Raw genomic sequence first — 17,074 nt, forward strand, 5'->3', positions numbered from 1 at the left:
CAGTGAGTATTTTATTGTGTTTATGCTAAGTGAATCAATCTTTTGATTTTATTTTCAAGAAACCTTCTAGCCTTTTAACGCTTACGCGCGCAGGAAGCTTTTAGCTCGATACGGGGCATGCAATATTAGGTTTTAATTGTACTTCACGTACTTATAGTTCATTTAAAGTCATTCAAAAGAGTAAGTAAATTTTTTATTTATTTCATATAAAGTATGTTTTCAGTGTTTCATTAATTAACGTCCCAAAAAATCTAAAATTTTCATAACGACCGTCACATTTCATACACTATTCACATCTTAAAACTCGAACGTGTTTAGACAACAAATTGAGATTATCTGCACTATACGATTTCCCCTCCCTTTCCAGCACAGGCAGATCCTATTTTCATCTCTTTCGAATTTCCCATTTGACGCCTGCGCGTTAAGGCTTTTCCCGAAGAGTCACTCGCAGCTTCATAAGGTGAAACTTATTCAGAATCGCAAGATGAAATAACACATATGTACATATTGGTTTTCCTTTTCACTTCAAAGCTGTCGTTTGTTAACCAATTATTCAATAACAGTGAGGTGATAGACGTATAAACATTTTTATTAGCTCGCCAGACGGTTTATCTAATTTACAACAATAGTTACGCAAGAGGGGAGCCGCAGCATACGAAGCTTCGACCGGTAGTCGAGAGTCAGCCTCCGGAGCTGAGGGCATAGCCCGGTCGAACCACGTCCTATAAAAAACACGATTTATAAGTTATAATTATCAAATAATAATGTTTCAGTGTTGCATCGAGCTATGGTCGGATTTTAGATTTTTATTTTTTTACAAAGGCGTATTTTTATCGGCCCGTGAGTGAATTGCGGAATTTGTGACAGAACAATTTTTAGAGGATTTCCACTGGCTTCATGGACTTTCAGGTTCGTATTTTATACAACATTTAAATATTACATGAGAAGGAACGTATTAATTAATTAAGGTGGGTTAATATTTCTTAACTTATTAAAGCATGTTTTTTTTTACTTTCGTATCATTCAGTGTTCTGTTAACCTTCAACCTACCTATACCATTTCTTTTTCTTTGATTAGTAAAATTATAAGATAAAATTTATTTATTTATTTATTTATTTGGTTAACCAACATTTGTTTACAATAATTCTTTAATATAATTATTATTACATAACATATAGTTCTTGCGATAAAGTAACAAACAATTAGGGGTTAACACAGCATGCGCCAATTATACAGAGCTATTTCTTAAGAGTACAATACAAAATTATTTTTACAAAGTTATTTTTATTATTAAAAGAATAATAATTTTTAATTAATAGATGATAGATAAAATATATTCTGTTATCTATACATGTAATGAATTCGTTATATTTATGTATTTGTAATTTATGAAAATTATTCAAGCAATTTACTTTCTACTTTAACGATAAGATAGTTTGCGCGCAAGTAATGTTTTTCTTAAAATTAATTTAATATTGATTTTAAGGGAAATCTCAAAGGTTTTATGTAATTTTAACAATTAAATATAATTACGTGTCTTTCATTAGGTATATACCTAAATCCTAACCATAAAATGGTAAAATCCATTTTAGAATATGAAAAAGAAAATACGTATATTTATCTCAATATATTATGTAAGTATGGTACTCAATAACGTAGGACTTATTAAACCCATATAAGACGTTACAGTAGCGTAACATCTGACTCACGTAGGGAGTGACAAGTTTAACCTTACCACAAGCAATGTCGCGGTTAATAGCTATCATGTAGGCACTGCTTTTAAGTTTGGCTTATTAAGTTCATACGTTGATTAATATTAAATGAAAATAGCATGGTTTTGTAGTAATTTATTAATTTTCACGTATCATGTGGCTTAATAAGATCCTCGGTTAATTATTATTATTATTACATGAAATACCAACGTTTTGCAGGTGATTTATTTATATTTAACAGCTTTTCAGTTTCTCGATGATGCAATAAGTGTTTTTGAGCGACGTTGCAAAGTAGACGTTGAAAAAATATACAATCCATGTCTTTTTTTTATAAAAATACCCAAATAAAAAAAATAAACGAATTTAATTTCAACAAAAGACATATTCATGAAATTAAAAAAAAATTGTTTCTTTGATATCCCAGAAAAAGCATCATCAGGAATACATTAAGGTAAACGCAGGTATTAACGACCCCTCTAAGGCAATTTCAAAATCAACCATATTTTTTAAGTATACTAGTTTAAATAAATTAATTTTATACGTGTTCATAAACTATGCTTCAAGGTTTTGTTATCAATTAATTGTCGAACTATTAAAGCTTTTCATATCGAATTTCTGTATCCGAAGTTATGTATTTCACCCATTTCATTCAAACTCAAACTCAAACATTTACTTATTCAATTAGACTTCTTCTAGAAGCACTTTTGAATCGTCATATCATAGCTTTATCATTCACCACCGGTTCGGAAAGCGGTACTTATCTACAAAGAAGAACCGGCAAGAAACTTTGTAGTTGCTCTTTTAAATCATGTCAATTCCACATTTTAATTTTACATAAATGCGCATTGAGTTTCAATTAAAGATATTGAAATTCAATGCGCAAGGAAAAAACAATTAGAGCTATACAAAAATAGTGATTTGTCGTATAGTTTAAATCCTTTTTAGCTTTTATATACAAATAAAAACAATATATAATAGAGTTACTGTTAGGTAGAGCAGAACCTAAAATTAGGTTGGTCTGAATATACAGGCACACCTACGCATATACGGAATACATTTTTAGAACAACTCTTCATCAGTTATTCTGCAAATTTTTTGATTAGTCGTATATTTGATATTCATTACTCGTATTCAACGAACATTATATATCATATACCATACGTAAAAAGCACTGTACTTGAAACAAGCATGACATAAGGAAACGGATAATTAAAAAGCTTCGTAGCCGCGCTACGAAATGTCTACGCAGCGTAGCCGCGTAGCAGTTTTGTCAACATTAAAACCGCTTCTAGCTTTTTCACGACCGTAATTTGCCCACGAAAATATATTAGATACGTATTTCTTTCCTTGTGTGTTTATCTACACTTATATAATATTTCGTACAATATCATTATTTTTCGTAAGATGGTTTAATTATTGTTAATGGTTAAACAGAACACTTAAAATTGCTGTATTAAACAATATTTTTATATTGACGAATAAAATACTGCTTCTTAATATTGCTATTAATATCATTTAAGTAAATCTCAACAACGAATACATATCTACTTACACCTCATTATAATCATCAGACCATTATTTCGAAGGACAAACGCCTCTTACGTGGGTTTTAATTCTTACATTTTCCAAGCTCTTAATATAAAAATAAAATATAAGCATTAGTCTCATGGCTCCAGTATTCAAAAGCTTAATTACAAGTTTCTGAACTGGGGCGACGTATTCGTTTCAATATCTAATTACTATCTAATTAGAGCTTAAATTAGTGAAACTAGCGTGAGGTGTAACTTTTATGTGTTTACTTGTGTTACCGATTATACACTTTCGTAATTAAGGTAATAAAGGATGTGTAATAAATTTAATCCATATTAATATTATAGTACGAAAGTATACTGCGACACATTGATTTTCTACTTTTCTGAAGTTGGTTTTTGCCTCATAAAACTCAGAAAACAACATAAAACTTAGCAGCTATTTTTATATCACACTTATATTTCGTAGTATAAAACTGTGAGGCTTATATTTCATCTGAATCGATTTCGATGAAGTCTTTGTTCTTGAAACTTTTAAACTGAACGTAATATACGTACGGGTTGGTAATGTACAGATTGAATTAATTTTCCATTAACAAAACCTATAACAATTTTTTCAAATTGCTCCTAACATTCCATATTCAATTTCGTCTTTAATTCGAACCCATTCCAACAAAACCGTCTTTTTAATCAACATCTCATTCATACATACACGCTTGCATTGTAAATGCCTTTAATAAATCCCTTAGAGCAAACACACGTGTGCCTGTGAATATTTTATAGCTAAGGGTCGGTACATAATTTGTTGCCTTTCATAGCGATGCTGGGGGAAATGTGCCATTGGCCGCGGGCTGGATAAGGTATAGGCTAGATATAGGCTAGCTAGAAGGGTTAAATGTATGTGTGAATGTTCATTTACATGTATCTATTTATTTTAAAAGACTTTCAGGGGTCGTATTATGACCTCTTATTTCCAGACAGATTACGCCTTGAATTGCACTGACTGGCAAATTCATATTATGATCGCAATAACCAGTCATATATTATTGTTTTATATGAATGCCAATCAGTGCTTTTTGAATCGCCCTCATACATAGATAGATTTCCAATGCAATTTCCACAGAGAAGAGTTGTGAATGTGGAACGAATGGGGAAACGAAATATTCCATGAATTTTCATTCACTACGTACTCTTATAGTGTTTAAAATGGGTTTGTAATTTAGTACCACAATAGAATTCCTCATATTACTATCGTTATTTCAGACGTGTTTAATAAATACGTACACATAATCTAGGCACATAACCCTTCTTTTCCCGCAGTTGGGTAACAATTTGCATGCAAAGAACCTCCAAGGCCGAGGTAGGTACACTGTGCTAGACATAGATCGCGTCAATCATTATTATCTTGATTCTAGACTGGTGTCTACGAACTACGATGAACAAGGCATATTATGTCGAATATCTATCTGTAGTAGTAAGGGCCGATTTTTCAATCCTTGGTTAAAATTTATCCGTCCAATAATATGCATGCTATTATAGACCAAATTTAGCCCCTTAACATCTTTCGTATACGCTCTATTTGGCCTATCTGCCAGTTAAACTGACAAATAATAAATGAAATATAAGTGAGAATGGTTTTAAATAGCCTATCAGTAACTTTGTCAACAGGTTGTGAAACTGACCCTTGATCCAGTACTTCTGCAATGCTCTTGAGTCTTGAAGCGTAGTCCATTGGATAAACTTTGTTCAAGATAAATAAAAAGTGAAAATACCAGAAACTATATTTCAACCCATCTTTATCCGTATCCTTACTATCCTTATTCTTGTTTCTTCGGAATATATAAATTCGGAAGTGTGTTTGCCTTTTTTATTTATAAACGGAGCAATTTTATAATATTTTATGTGTGAAGAAAGTTGTAAGGCTAGAAAGGAATAATAAAGACGTTTTTTGCCGCGATGAAACATCTCAATCCCATGGGAATTTCCCGTGACTACAGGAAAAGCTACGGAAATCTAGTTATTAATAAGTTAATATGTAGTATATTTTATTTATTACTAGCGGTCCGCCCGAGGTACATATTTACGTTTTCTCTAAATTAGAACCATCATCGTACTTCAAGGAATATAATAAAAAAAAGAATTATCTATATCGGTTCAGCCGTTCACACGTGATGCCGTGACAACGCGAAACGGATTTTTATATATATAGACTAGTATAATTTATTATGAGTATGTATGTATGTATGAATGTTTGCACTTTGTTCTTTTTCACACGAAAACCACTGAATCATCATACTATTGCTTATGTACTAGAATAACACATAAGCTAAAGAAATACTTGTTTTACCCGCGGGTTTGTCTACAGAAACCGCGTAGCACAGCTAGATAATATAAATGAACGTTTAGTATATTATAATAAGTATAAAAAAGCTCATATGCCAGGAGGCATGAATACCCTCAGGTCAGGTCTCAGGTCGACACAGTTTTGTCTTAATAACAGCCATTTGGTTCAAGGCAAGTCTAGATTACTAGTTTTTATGTTTCTATTTAACAGAGGACTGGGCATAGCTTTTAACCGATGAAGAAGGGAGGTATTCAATTCTGTTGTATTTTTTCTTACGTTGTATATTCGTTTATTTGAAAGGCATTTGTAAATCCATACTTATATTATAAATGCGAAAGTAACTCTGTCTGTCTGTCTGTTACTCAATCACGCCTTAACTACTGAACCAATTTGCATGAAATTTGGTATAGAGATATTTTGATACCCGAGAAAGGACATAGGATAGGTTTTATCCCGGAAATTCCACGGGAACGGGAACTATGCGGGTTTTTCTTTGACTGCGCGGGCGATGCCGCGGGTGGAAAGCTAGTTATTTAATAAATGGTTAAATAGTAGCTCATATGGCATTCAGAAAATTATAACACATTTACACCAAACAACACTTTTTTAATTACAATAATGAACAAATGATTTGTAACAATTAATTTTCCTATTAAAAAATTACCTACGGTAGCAATTATATTTTTAATTATACCATTCAATATTATATTTTTTAATCCTTCTGAGTTATCTCTAAATAACGAATATTCATAATTTTGTATTATTTTAATTATTTCACAACTAAAAGCTCTTGCAAGTAACTCCACGGGCGAAAACCTACCTAGAAAGACATAATATAGCAATTATTTGCAATGAGTAACAACTTAGGAGCCGAGGTAATATCGATTGACACTCGTTTCCTATAACAATGGAAACTCATTGAATAGAAGAGCTTTGATCAAAGCTTATGAAAGCTTAACTGTTCCGTTTTATCTTTATAAATGGTTGGTGTGGTTAGTAAGCTTGAAATAGACAAAGTGTTTGATAATAGTTAGGAGTATATATTTGTTTATAGTTGTTGAAATAGGATAAAAAGAAAAAAAGCTCACCTTGTAGCTTTTTGGTGAAAAAAAATGAAGAAAATTGAGTGTTTCCATTGTTTAAACAAAATATTAAATATAGGTATAAATATATATAAAAAAAATGTTTGTTTAAGTCTTGATTTGGTTGTATGTGGTAATAGGTATTTATGTGCTACAATCCTAGACTTAACGTAGTTCTGTTAATATGAATATAAAAGTTTACATTTATGAGAGTATTTATGTTTGATAATACAAAAACATGAAACGGTTAGACGTTTAAATAAAAATCTGTAACTTACACAAAGATAAACAGTTTTATACTGCGATTAAAACGTAGGTCAAAGCTGAACGCTATAAAAGATACCCCTTTAGATATAAATAAAAACAGTAGGCTAATAAAAGTCTAAACCTTATTTTATATTAACCATCGGAATCTATTTAATCTAAACACATCAATTTCAACACCATTTTAAGCTAAAAAGGCGGTAAAAACCTTTTTTTCATCGGTGTAATGTAAAGCCAGATTAACAAAGGTTCTAAAGCGCTGACAGCGCTCGTTAATCAATACAGGAGATTTGTTGCAGCGCTGTCGTAATCGACTTCAAGCGCTTGATATTTATCTTGTTGAGGATCCTTCCGAGTTCAATTGTAGCTTTGTAAAGGGTGTTTCAGAATCAATGGTCATGAATGAGTAAACGAATCGTTAGTTTTAGTTTGAATTATGAGAATTGGTTTTAATATTTAGAGACTAAACAAATAATTATATTTACCTACAAAGTTACTAATTTAGTTTTTTTTAAGTGGATGAACTAATTTATTAATATTATGAATAAATTTAATCTTTTTTGGGATCATAGAAAAATTAAATAATACCTTACGTATGACCAGACACAGCTCTATTTTCTGATAATTTTGATTTTTTTCATTAAAATAGTATCTCTCTGTTTCTTACGTTAACAGCTCTTCGAGACTACTAAAGAGTTTTTTTTATTGCCAAAAATAAAATTGAAGGGGCAAAATAGTCAGAAATTTTATAAGGGCAACATCTGTTGATAACGTGATGTGCATGCGAGAAATGCCGCGGATGTGTCTAGTGACTGGGTAGTTATATTAAAAAAATATATGAATAAGTACAGTTTTTAGTCGTTTTTTAATTTGTAACTGGCTGACGTTTCTTTTTTTTTAAGTTTTATGTTACCATTATAAAGAATAAAAGACTAGACGTGTAGATAATAGCGCTATTCTCAAAAACCATCGGTAGTAACTACTTAGTAATCTGTTCTGCTAGTTCGAATTATTGGAAAATACTGTATGGACTCATAGTTAATTTATCGAGGAAGAGCAAACGAATTCGAGGTATGCTATTATAATCCTGAACATTGCAAGGATATTTTAAATGTTAATATATCCTAAATCCTACTAATCCTACTAATATTATAAATGCGAAAGTTAGTGAGGATGGATGTGTATGTGTATGTTTGTTACTCTTTCACGCAAATACTACTGAACCGATTACAATGAAATTTAACACAAATATAGATGGTAACTTAGATTAACACATGTTTTATCCCGGAAATCCCACGGGAACGGGAACTATGCGGGGTTCTCTTTGAAAACGCGGGCGAAGCTGCGGGCGGAAAGCTAGTAACTATATATAGCAAACCAATTACTGTCAGTTACAACCGCTTTACTCAGATTCAGCATAATGTCATAACATGCATGACATTAACATCCTCTGAGTTCGCACTCAGGGCGGACATGACAGTTCGACCAGATTGGTCTGTGTGAAAACGTAGGGTTTCATATTTTATAAGTCACGTGTAGAGGTTTAAGTTTTTTAATTAGCCGATGATTTGGATCTATGTGAATGAGATAAGCTGACAATTTAGTAGATACCTGAGTGCATTAGATTTTATGCAACTTTAATTCTTTTTGTTATGTTATTACCTATATTGAAAGTATGTACCACCTTGTATAAGATGTTGTTTATAAAAAAAGTTCTTGATAAAATTTGAATGTGATAAAAAAGGATAAAATTTACTCAAAATCACAAAGTGTGTTCGTTATTTTTGTACCATACATTCCTCAAAAACAACTGTATCGACACGAAAAAGATATGGTTATTTTGCTCAATAAATTTAGACGGAAGCGGGAGAAGTCGGACGGCAAAGTATACTGGCGTTATTGTAACAGCTGCTCGCGTGTGTAATTAACTGAAATAGCATTTTGATATTACTCGTAAATAATTATTCAAATGGACATATTTATTGGTACTTATACAAAATTGGTTTCCGATATTGATGCCTTCTGTTAGTTATTCTTCAATTCTGTAAAACTTTCAATGTTTAGTTTCATGTCAAAGTTTTTTTTATTATTATTTTAAGATTATTTTATTGTGGTTATTATTTGAGTGCTTAGAGTATAGATCTTGAATTTTGTAATAGACAAGGAATGAATTGACCATTATTTACAGCGTTTACTGCAAGTGCGATATTTACTCTTATTAAATTTCTTGATTTTATAGCAAGCTGTCGTTCTCCAATAACATGTTTTTCTCACTATTTCCAACTCGTAACTTCTCCAAGACTTGCACAACGTGAGCTTAAATTGTTCCTCCTCTATCGATAGTAAAAACTTTTGTTCAATAGTTTATTTTGTCCCCAGGGCCGCATCATGTCTCCAAGAATCGCGTAACACTTACTATGAAGCCTTGATGATCACTCAAAATGACAAACGTCAAATTAAAACTACTGTTCTTCCTCTTGAACGCGCTCCTGTCAGCTGATTTGGTGCACTCTCGTCCTTACTCCAATAAAAATGTCACAGAATTCTTCATGAACTTTTCTAATAACAGCACATACACTATACCAGTTGATACCAATTCGGACACTCTTATCGTAGCTAACGAAGATGATGAACAAAGAAACGACGATGAAACACCGGAAGAAACGAATAAAAGTTCCAACAAACAAATGGAGGCAATCATGAATGCGGAACAAGACAGGGACGAAGCGCTATCAGAGAAAGTCATAAAAGACCAAGTCAGTATTCTAGAAATGACGAAAAACGAGGCTGAAGCATTCGAAAAACAATTGAACACGTCAAGTGCGTTGTTAGAATCAATGATTGATTCAGAGTCAGATCGCGAGGAAACGTTAACTGATATTCTGTTCAGGCCCGAATCAGAATATATTGAAGGACCAAGATTTGAATTCCTGATCGCAGCTAGAGTTAACGAAAGTGATGTAAACAGGACTGCTGTGTTTAGTGATAATAATTTAGATAAAGTTGATAGGAACTCTAGTGATATTCTTAGAAAGGTGGACTATGTGGAGTTAGTTGAGGTTGCGAAACCGAAAATTAGTGAAAACAAAAGTGCTTATACTCTTGGTAATATCACAGGACATGACATAGATAACGATTCTGCTCCGGACACAAGTGAGTAAATATTAAATGTTTAAATTCATTCTATCTATTCAATGTTGTTACTTTCAAACCAATTATTGGATCAATAATATATTTTAATTGTATTGATTCTTTTTAAAATATACAAAGTCTGTAGCGTTATTATTAAGTCTAGATTTATTCAGATCTCATCTCGTTCCGCATTTACTATCCATTGACGGTTCAATTAAACGTAAATCTCCGGGATTCAGATGAATTTATGTTAAAAATAAACTCGTGATAAATTCTCTTTTACGTAAATGGGATTTACTTCTCCTATATATATTAATGGCATGAATATTTTTTTCTCTCAATTATTATTCAATTTAAAAAGGTCCATTAGTTAATTATCTTGCTAATGGAACCTAATTTAAAAGTAGTATAAAAGTGGAACAGTTCAATATTTGGTTTGTGAAATAGCTACTTAGTCAATTTTATTTCTTAATACCAATTCAGCAAAATTTAATCATTGAATGTATTAACTGGATTTGTATCAGTTTGAAAAGCTGATTGACATGTTTATTTAATAAAAAATTATGATATCAATTTGCTGGATATATTTCTTAATACGCAATGGCCTCTTGGGGCCGTGATACAGTCATTTAACTATCGTAACTCCCCATATGGGCCCACATTGCTGAAATGTTACGTGTAGTCTCCTACATGGTGATACTTGAACCTTTACAATCAAACTGTCCCCCGTATGAGACCACATTATCGATATGTGACGTGCAGTTCCCGATACGGGGTCACTCGCACCTTTGCATTTAAACTGTCACAGTTCCCCGTATGGGAACATGTTACAATGCGACGTACATCTCTGTACAGGGCCACTTGTAGCTTTAAATTAAAACTGTCAGTGTCAGTTCAAACTGTATAGGACTATATTACTACGTGACGTGCCATTCCCCACACGGGGTCACTCGCACCTTTACATTCTGCCAGGGTCCCCGTATGGGACCATGTACCTTGCACCTTGTCGATTTGCACCTTTACATTCAAACTGTTAGTACCCCGTATGGGACCATATTACCAACGTGCAGTTCCCTATACGGGGCCACTGGTGCCCTGGCATGTGACCTGTCGCAGTTCTATCTATGTTCTCAGGCTTCACGGATATGCAGACTCTGTTTCTGGCCTGCTTCGGGACGCTGCTGCCTCTGCTGTTCGTCTTGTTTGCTACGCTGCTTGTCAGGTAATTTTGTTGATTATTAACGAAGTATTTATATTATTTTTGGAAGCTACTAAATGATTTACTATACTACTGCTAGATAGATAAGCTTCTTTCTAGTATCACAGTAAGTTATACCAAGACGAAGCCTTACGTACACTGTAAATAAATTGAATAATCTTTATAACATAGTACAGTATAATATGAAGCAAGACAAACAAAAATAACGTATTTACAAGGAAATAGCATTGTATAACTTTAAAAATATTTCATGAACTAGGTTACATGCGCGGTAGTTCGAAACAAGAGATTTATGTTTAAACTTCTCAATTATAGAGTTCATAATTAAATGTAAAAAAATTTGAAATAAAAGCATTAGTTTGTTAGGGTTGTCAAAAGTAAAAAGTTCTTCAGGAAAATTATATTTTCATGGATTTTGTAAGAGTAGAAAATGTTTACGTATTAAGTTGTCTGTGTTAAGTTTAATTATCGTTGTGATATTTAGTTCAAAATATGAATAAATGCATGATAGGGATATGTTGTTTGTAGAACAGTATATTTATTTATGAAACGAGTTACCTGTGGATTAGACAAAAAAGACAATCTAAAAGTGACGCAATAATCACCAAATTATAAATATTAAATTTTACATAGCGCCTCCTAACGGCATAAATTAACACATTTTATTAAATACCACCAGTGACAGCCCTACACCGCAGCGAACAGGCATATTCTACAATCGAGCTTTACGTTATTTTTCCAACATTAAAAACGTTGGATTGTCGGTAAATAATGCGAAACGAGTGTTCAGTTTGCTTATTAGAGTGGATGCACTCAAATGGATAAGAGTACAGAAGAGTACTTTGATAGACGATCAACTTTGAGACCATTGCTTCGATAAAAGTAAAGTCGGCAGAGGCTATTTATTTTATTATTATTTTTTAAAGGAACCCGCCATCACAGTGTGTTCGCGCCACCTCTGGAATATTGTCCATAGACATTATTTACATTACAATTTACAGCCATTTTATAAATTTAAACTAAAATTATTTACAATACGATAAATTAAAATACAAAATTTAAAATAAAATGTTATATACAAACGTTAAAATACTGGGTAAAATCCTACTAATATTATAAATGCGAAAGTTTGTATGGATGTTTGTTACTCTTTCACGTAAAAACTACTGAACCGATTACAATAAAATTTAGCACACATATAGAGGGTAACTTGGATTAACACACACAAACAACAGTTTTTATCCCGGAAATCCCACGGGAACGGGAACTATGCGGGTTTTCCTTTGCAAACGCGGGCGAAACCGCGGGCGGAAATCTAGTAAATACAATAAAAATAAATGGCACAAAATTTCAAACTATACCTAATATGTGCTAATATCACAGAATCACACGCCATTGTTTCGCGTATTGACTACTTCCGGAGGCAATTATTATATTCTGTAGGTTATGGTATTGAGAAAATTGGCGATGCTAGAACGTCCGAGGAAGAATAAGATTAATAAATATTGTATTGTTCGTTTCCGAAAGATAAATAAATAAATAAAATCCGCTATCTGTTATCCATAGTGGGTATAAGCTTTTCCTAGTTTCACTAGATAGGTATTGTTGTGTGAAATATTCACATTTTTTTTCTTTTTTTTTAAATCTAGATAGGGAAGCGCTTGCCACAATCTCGCCTGATGGAAAGCTAAGATGTGGTCTAAGATCGTACGCGCTTCCCTAGTAGGTACCTGTTTAACTAATTATGTTGTACAAGTATAATGTTATTTGAAATGATTCACATTAAAATTCAATCCATTACTATAAATATAAATATATAAGTATAAATTAATCAACACACAAGTGATAACTGCGTTAAAAACAACCGACTTCAAACTTGCACTTGCAACATTTACAAATACAGACAAAAATGCTCATAAAATAAAAACTACTGGGCCTATCCGAATAAAATTTTTATGGGACCAATTCGACACCATCCCGCATCGAACAAAAAATCACGTAAATCGGTTCAGAAACCTCGGAGTAATCGGTGTACATACATAAAAAAAAAACATACCGGCCGAATTGATAACCTCCTCCTTTTTTTTGAAGTCGGTTAAAAATTCAATCCATTACCGCTATAAGTATAAATTAATCAACACAAAATTGCTAAATCCATAATTCTGAATTTGCATTCTCTATTACACAATACATGAAACAGCAAATGCATTGTGGCCGGATGACCGGGTCGGATAATCCGTCATGACCGGGTAGACCCGGGTATCAAATTATCTTCCCCTAACGGATAACTGTGCACGTAATAGGGTGTGAAATGTAATTGCTTTGGATGTACACTCAAGAAGGATGTATGGCTTAAATAATAAAACATTTGTGTATTTTACATTAGGGAAAGAAAGAAAAAGGCCTGTTAATCCATACTAATATTATAAATGCGAAAGTAACTCTGTCTGTCTGTCTGTTACTCAATCACGCCTAAACTACTGAACCAATTTTCATGAAATTTCGTATGGAGACACTTTGATACCCGAGAAAGGACATAGGCTACTTTTTATCCCGGGAAAATGACGCAATCTGCGGGTTTTTCTTTGACTGTGCGGGCGAAGCCGCGGGCGGAAACCTAGTTTAAAATAATCTCGTTATCAAAATAGTTAATTTTGTCTAAAGGAAGTTTATCCATACAGTTCACAGATTTAAATAAGAATAATATTAATTTGATTCGTTTACAGTGTAATAAGAGAACGTTTAAATTCACATCTATACTTATATTATAAAGCTGTAGAGTTTGTTTGTTTGTGCGCAAATCTCAGGAACTACTGGTCCGGTTTGAAAAATTCTTTCGGTGTTAGGTAGCCCATTTATCGAGGAAGGCTATAGGCTATATAATAATATTATCATCACGCTAATATATTATGAAGTACTTAATCCAAATTAACACATAAATGTTAGTTATGCTTGTCCACGTATCTATTTATCTAAGATATATTTCTACCGTAGATTAATTAATTCTTCCAACAATAACATTAAAATATACAATAATAATTTTTTACTGAAAAAAATTGCTTCATTGAGTTACATAAAACGTAACAGACAACCCGACAGGATACTTTTCATTATATCACATATTACTTTCAATTTAAGATATCCCATCTTGTAACATGGTTGATGTTTTTGCATTAGCAAAATAGTTTGGAAAATCCAAAAGTGCACGCCTCATAATCTCATCCTTTACAATAAAATTGATTATTTATAAAGAGTACACTATAAATATAAAATAGAAATAAAATAAAACAGTTGGAAAAGTAAAGCGGTACCTACCGTAATAATTGAGCTATTTTTCTTGTGGCCCCACCTAGATGTGAAACTGCGCAGGTTTAAGGGACTGACTACCAACTTATTTTTTTAAACCTTGGCTTATAGTTTAAAGAATCGAGTTTATAATGGTGAATTTTGTGTAGACTATAAATATAAAAAAAAAATAAAAAATAAAATAAAGAATATATATAGATATACTAAAATTATGGAGAACAGTCGATTTTTTTTTTGTTTATTTAATAACAATTAAACCACATCGAATCAGACCCTGAAAAATGAAAGGGTTCTATTCCTGAGCATACTCAAGCGTAAGAGAAAAAAAAAGACTCGATTAGTAAAGTATTTCGGTCGCTATCGTGTTAACAAGAAAATCCTCCGCACATACAGACACACGGACGTCCAAGACAGAACTTTTTTAAACTGTTTTTTAACTAGTTTAAATAACAAAAATGACATCAAAAATATCATGAATGTTAAAAATAGTGTTTTTTCTTAATATGTGTGTGTATGTTTTATCTTACAAGTGCAATGTATGATACATAAAGACATTTTAAGTTTGAAAAATCAGATGTTTTGCGCGAAGTGACAGTAGTACCCACCTCAACGCTTCGCTTATGAGGCGTGCAATATGACAAAGGAAACTCTGCCGTATATTAAAGAAAACATGAAAGGTATAATTCAATATGGCGGCCGTGGTTCACTCGGTAACAAATTGAATTACTGTATAGATATTTGGGAGCATAAGTTAATTTGCTGATTAATATATTTAACTGGATGCGTAGAAAGAGTCGTGTACCACGAATATTGTTACAGTTTGTATCTTGTTTTTTATGAGAGTGATAATGCGATATACAAATAAAAGCTATTGTTTAAGAATAGAAACAGAAATAATATATATTTACTTACATTTTTATTTCTATATTGGTATGACCTTTTTACACAGAGTGGTTCTAGATCTGTGCCTTTTTATCGAATCATCCAATTTGTTTTAAAAAAGAATGCCGGAATTCACACGTTCGTTAAATATTTTAATAACAAAAGACCATAAAAAAGAAAAAAAATGTCGCCACAGATATATGCCATATATATATATATATAATATATATATAAATACCAACTTGGGCACTAAGTTGATCCAGCCTGACTGCCGTGCATTCCTGACTCCACCTTTACCCCAATATTACTCGACTCCGGTTGCATAGATCTTGCCCGGAGTGGCAACGGCGCAAATATTTGAGCGATGTTGCCAAACGTATTCGTGGAGAAATTGATATACTCAACATTTTTATTGCTAAGATCTCGAACTGAATCGACTCCGTAACGGCCGAAATTCAGAAACCCATAAACACTTGTTGGCTCCGTTTTATATACCAAATCCAAAGTCGTATGTTGATCATTATCATTTATATTATCAAAATTACAGCTTTATTTGATCCGACAAAACGAAACTGTATATTAAGTAACGTAGTTTAATTTTTCGTAAACTCTACAGTATTTGTTGGCTCCGTACACAAACATATTATAGTTAGTTAATGTTCCATACATTGCTAAATCCGCCTAGACTAGACGAACTCGACTCCGTAACGGTTCAAATTTTGAAATGCTCAAACACTTTTTGACTCCGTTTTATGTCGTATATATATAATCATAAGTCGTATGTTGATCTGTTCCATTTATATGCACTTGCATGACATTGACATGGGGATATGAAATTAAGGCTAGCAAAAAATCTCCTGAGTTTTATGGAAGTTGAAGAAGTCGACCGTAATTCAATTGAAACTTATAGAAAACGTTGTGAAACTAAAAATACGGAACCCTAAAAAGATAGATATTTCGACGAAGCTTTCGTCATACAGTGACGGTGATAATTCTCAAGTAGTATGCAACCTACAAATAACAACCTACCTCTTGAATCATCAGTAAATATCAAGATAATTATCATAATATTTATTCGCCTTTGACCTGACTCTGATATCAATCTGATAAAATAATTAAAATGTTAGATTTAGGTCAAACAAATGACGACTCATATTCCTGCACAAATTATCCATTGCGGAGTAAATATGAGTGTACGCAGATCGCCAACACGTTTAACCAGCAGTGGTGCAGTGGGTACTGCCGGTGGATCGCATCCCGATCTATCGAAGCTAAGTTCGTTTTCTACGAGTTCTATGCCAACTGATACTCAAATTACTTGCAGAAAACAGAGACAACCGCTAGAACAAGATTGCAGATGTAGTGATGATATGAAGGATATTCGGTCGGAGTTGAGCCGTATTAGTACATTACTTGAAAAATATGTATGCTCAAATGAACAAATAGTAAACAAAATTCATGAAAACATTTCTGAGGTAAAAACACAAATTACCGAAATTAAATCGTCCAACGAACAATCCTTGAATTTAATTCGCCAAAATACAATTTCTCAATTAGAATCCCAGATAAACTAGGGTGAGAGTAAAATAAAATCACTGGAATTA

The 17,074-nt window shown here is 32.6% G+C and overlaps 1 protein-coding gene across 2 annotated transcripts in view; it reads left to right on the plus strand.

The window, feature by feature from the left end:
• The first annotated feature begins 639 nt into the window (after positions 1-639).
• The window catches only part of LOC123696452, a 46,927-nt gene continuing 30,492 nt past the window's right edge, over positions 640-17,074 (plus strand). Inside the window, exons 1-3 of one of the 2 annotated variants that reach the window (XM_045642612.1) lie at positions 640-909; positions 9,311-10,084; positions 11,180-11,285. In XM_045642612.1, the coding sequence (XP_045498568.1) occupies positions 9,373-10,084; positions 11,180-11,285 (818 nt within the window). In that variant the 5' untranslated portion in view covers positions 640-909; positions 9,311-9,372. The remainder of the gene's footprint in view (positions 910-9,310; positions 10,085-11,179; positions 11,286-17,074) is intronic. The other variant, XM_045642613.1, reaches the window with a different exon arrangement.

Source organism: Colias croceus, chromosome 12 (genome assembly GCF_905220415.1).
Source record: "Colias croceus chromosome 12, ilColCroc2.1".
NCBI classification, from domain to species: Eukaryota; Metazoa; Arthropoda; class Insecta; order Lepidoptera; family Pieridae; genus Colias; species Colias croceus.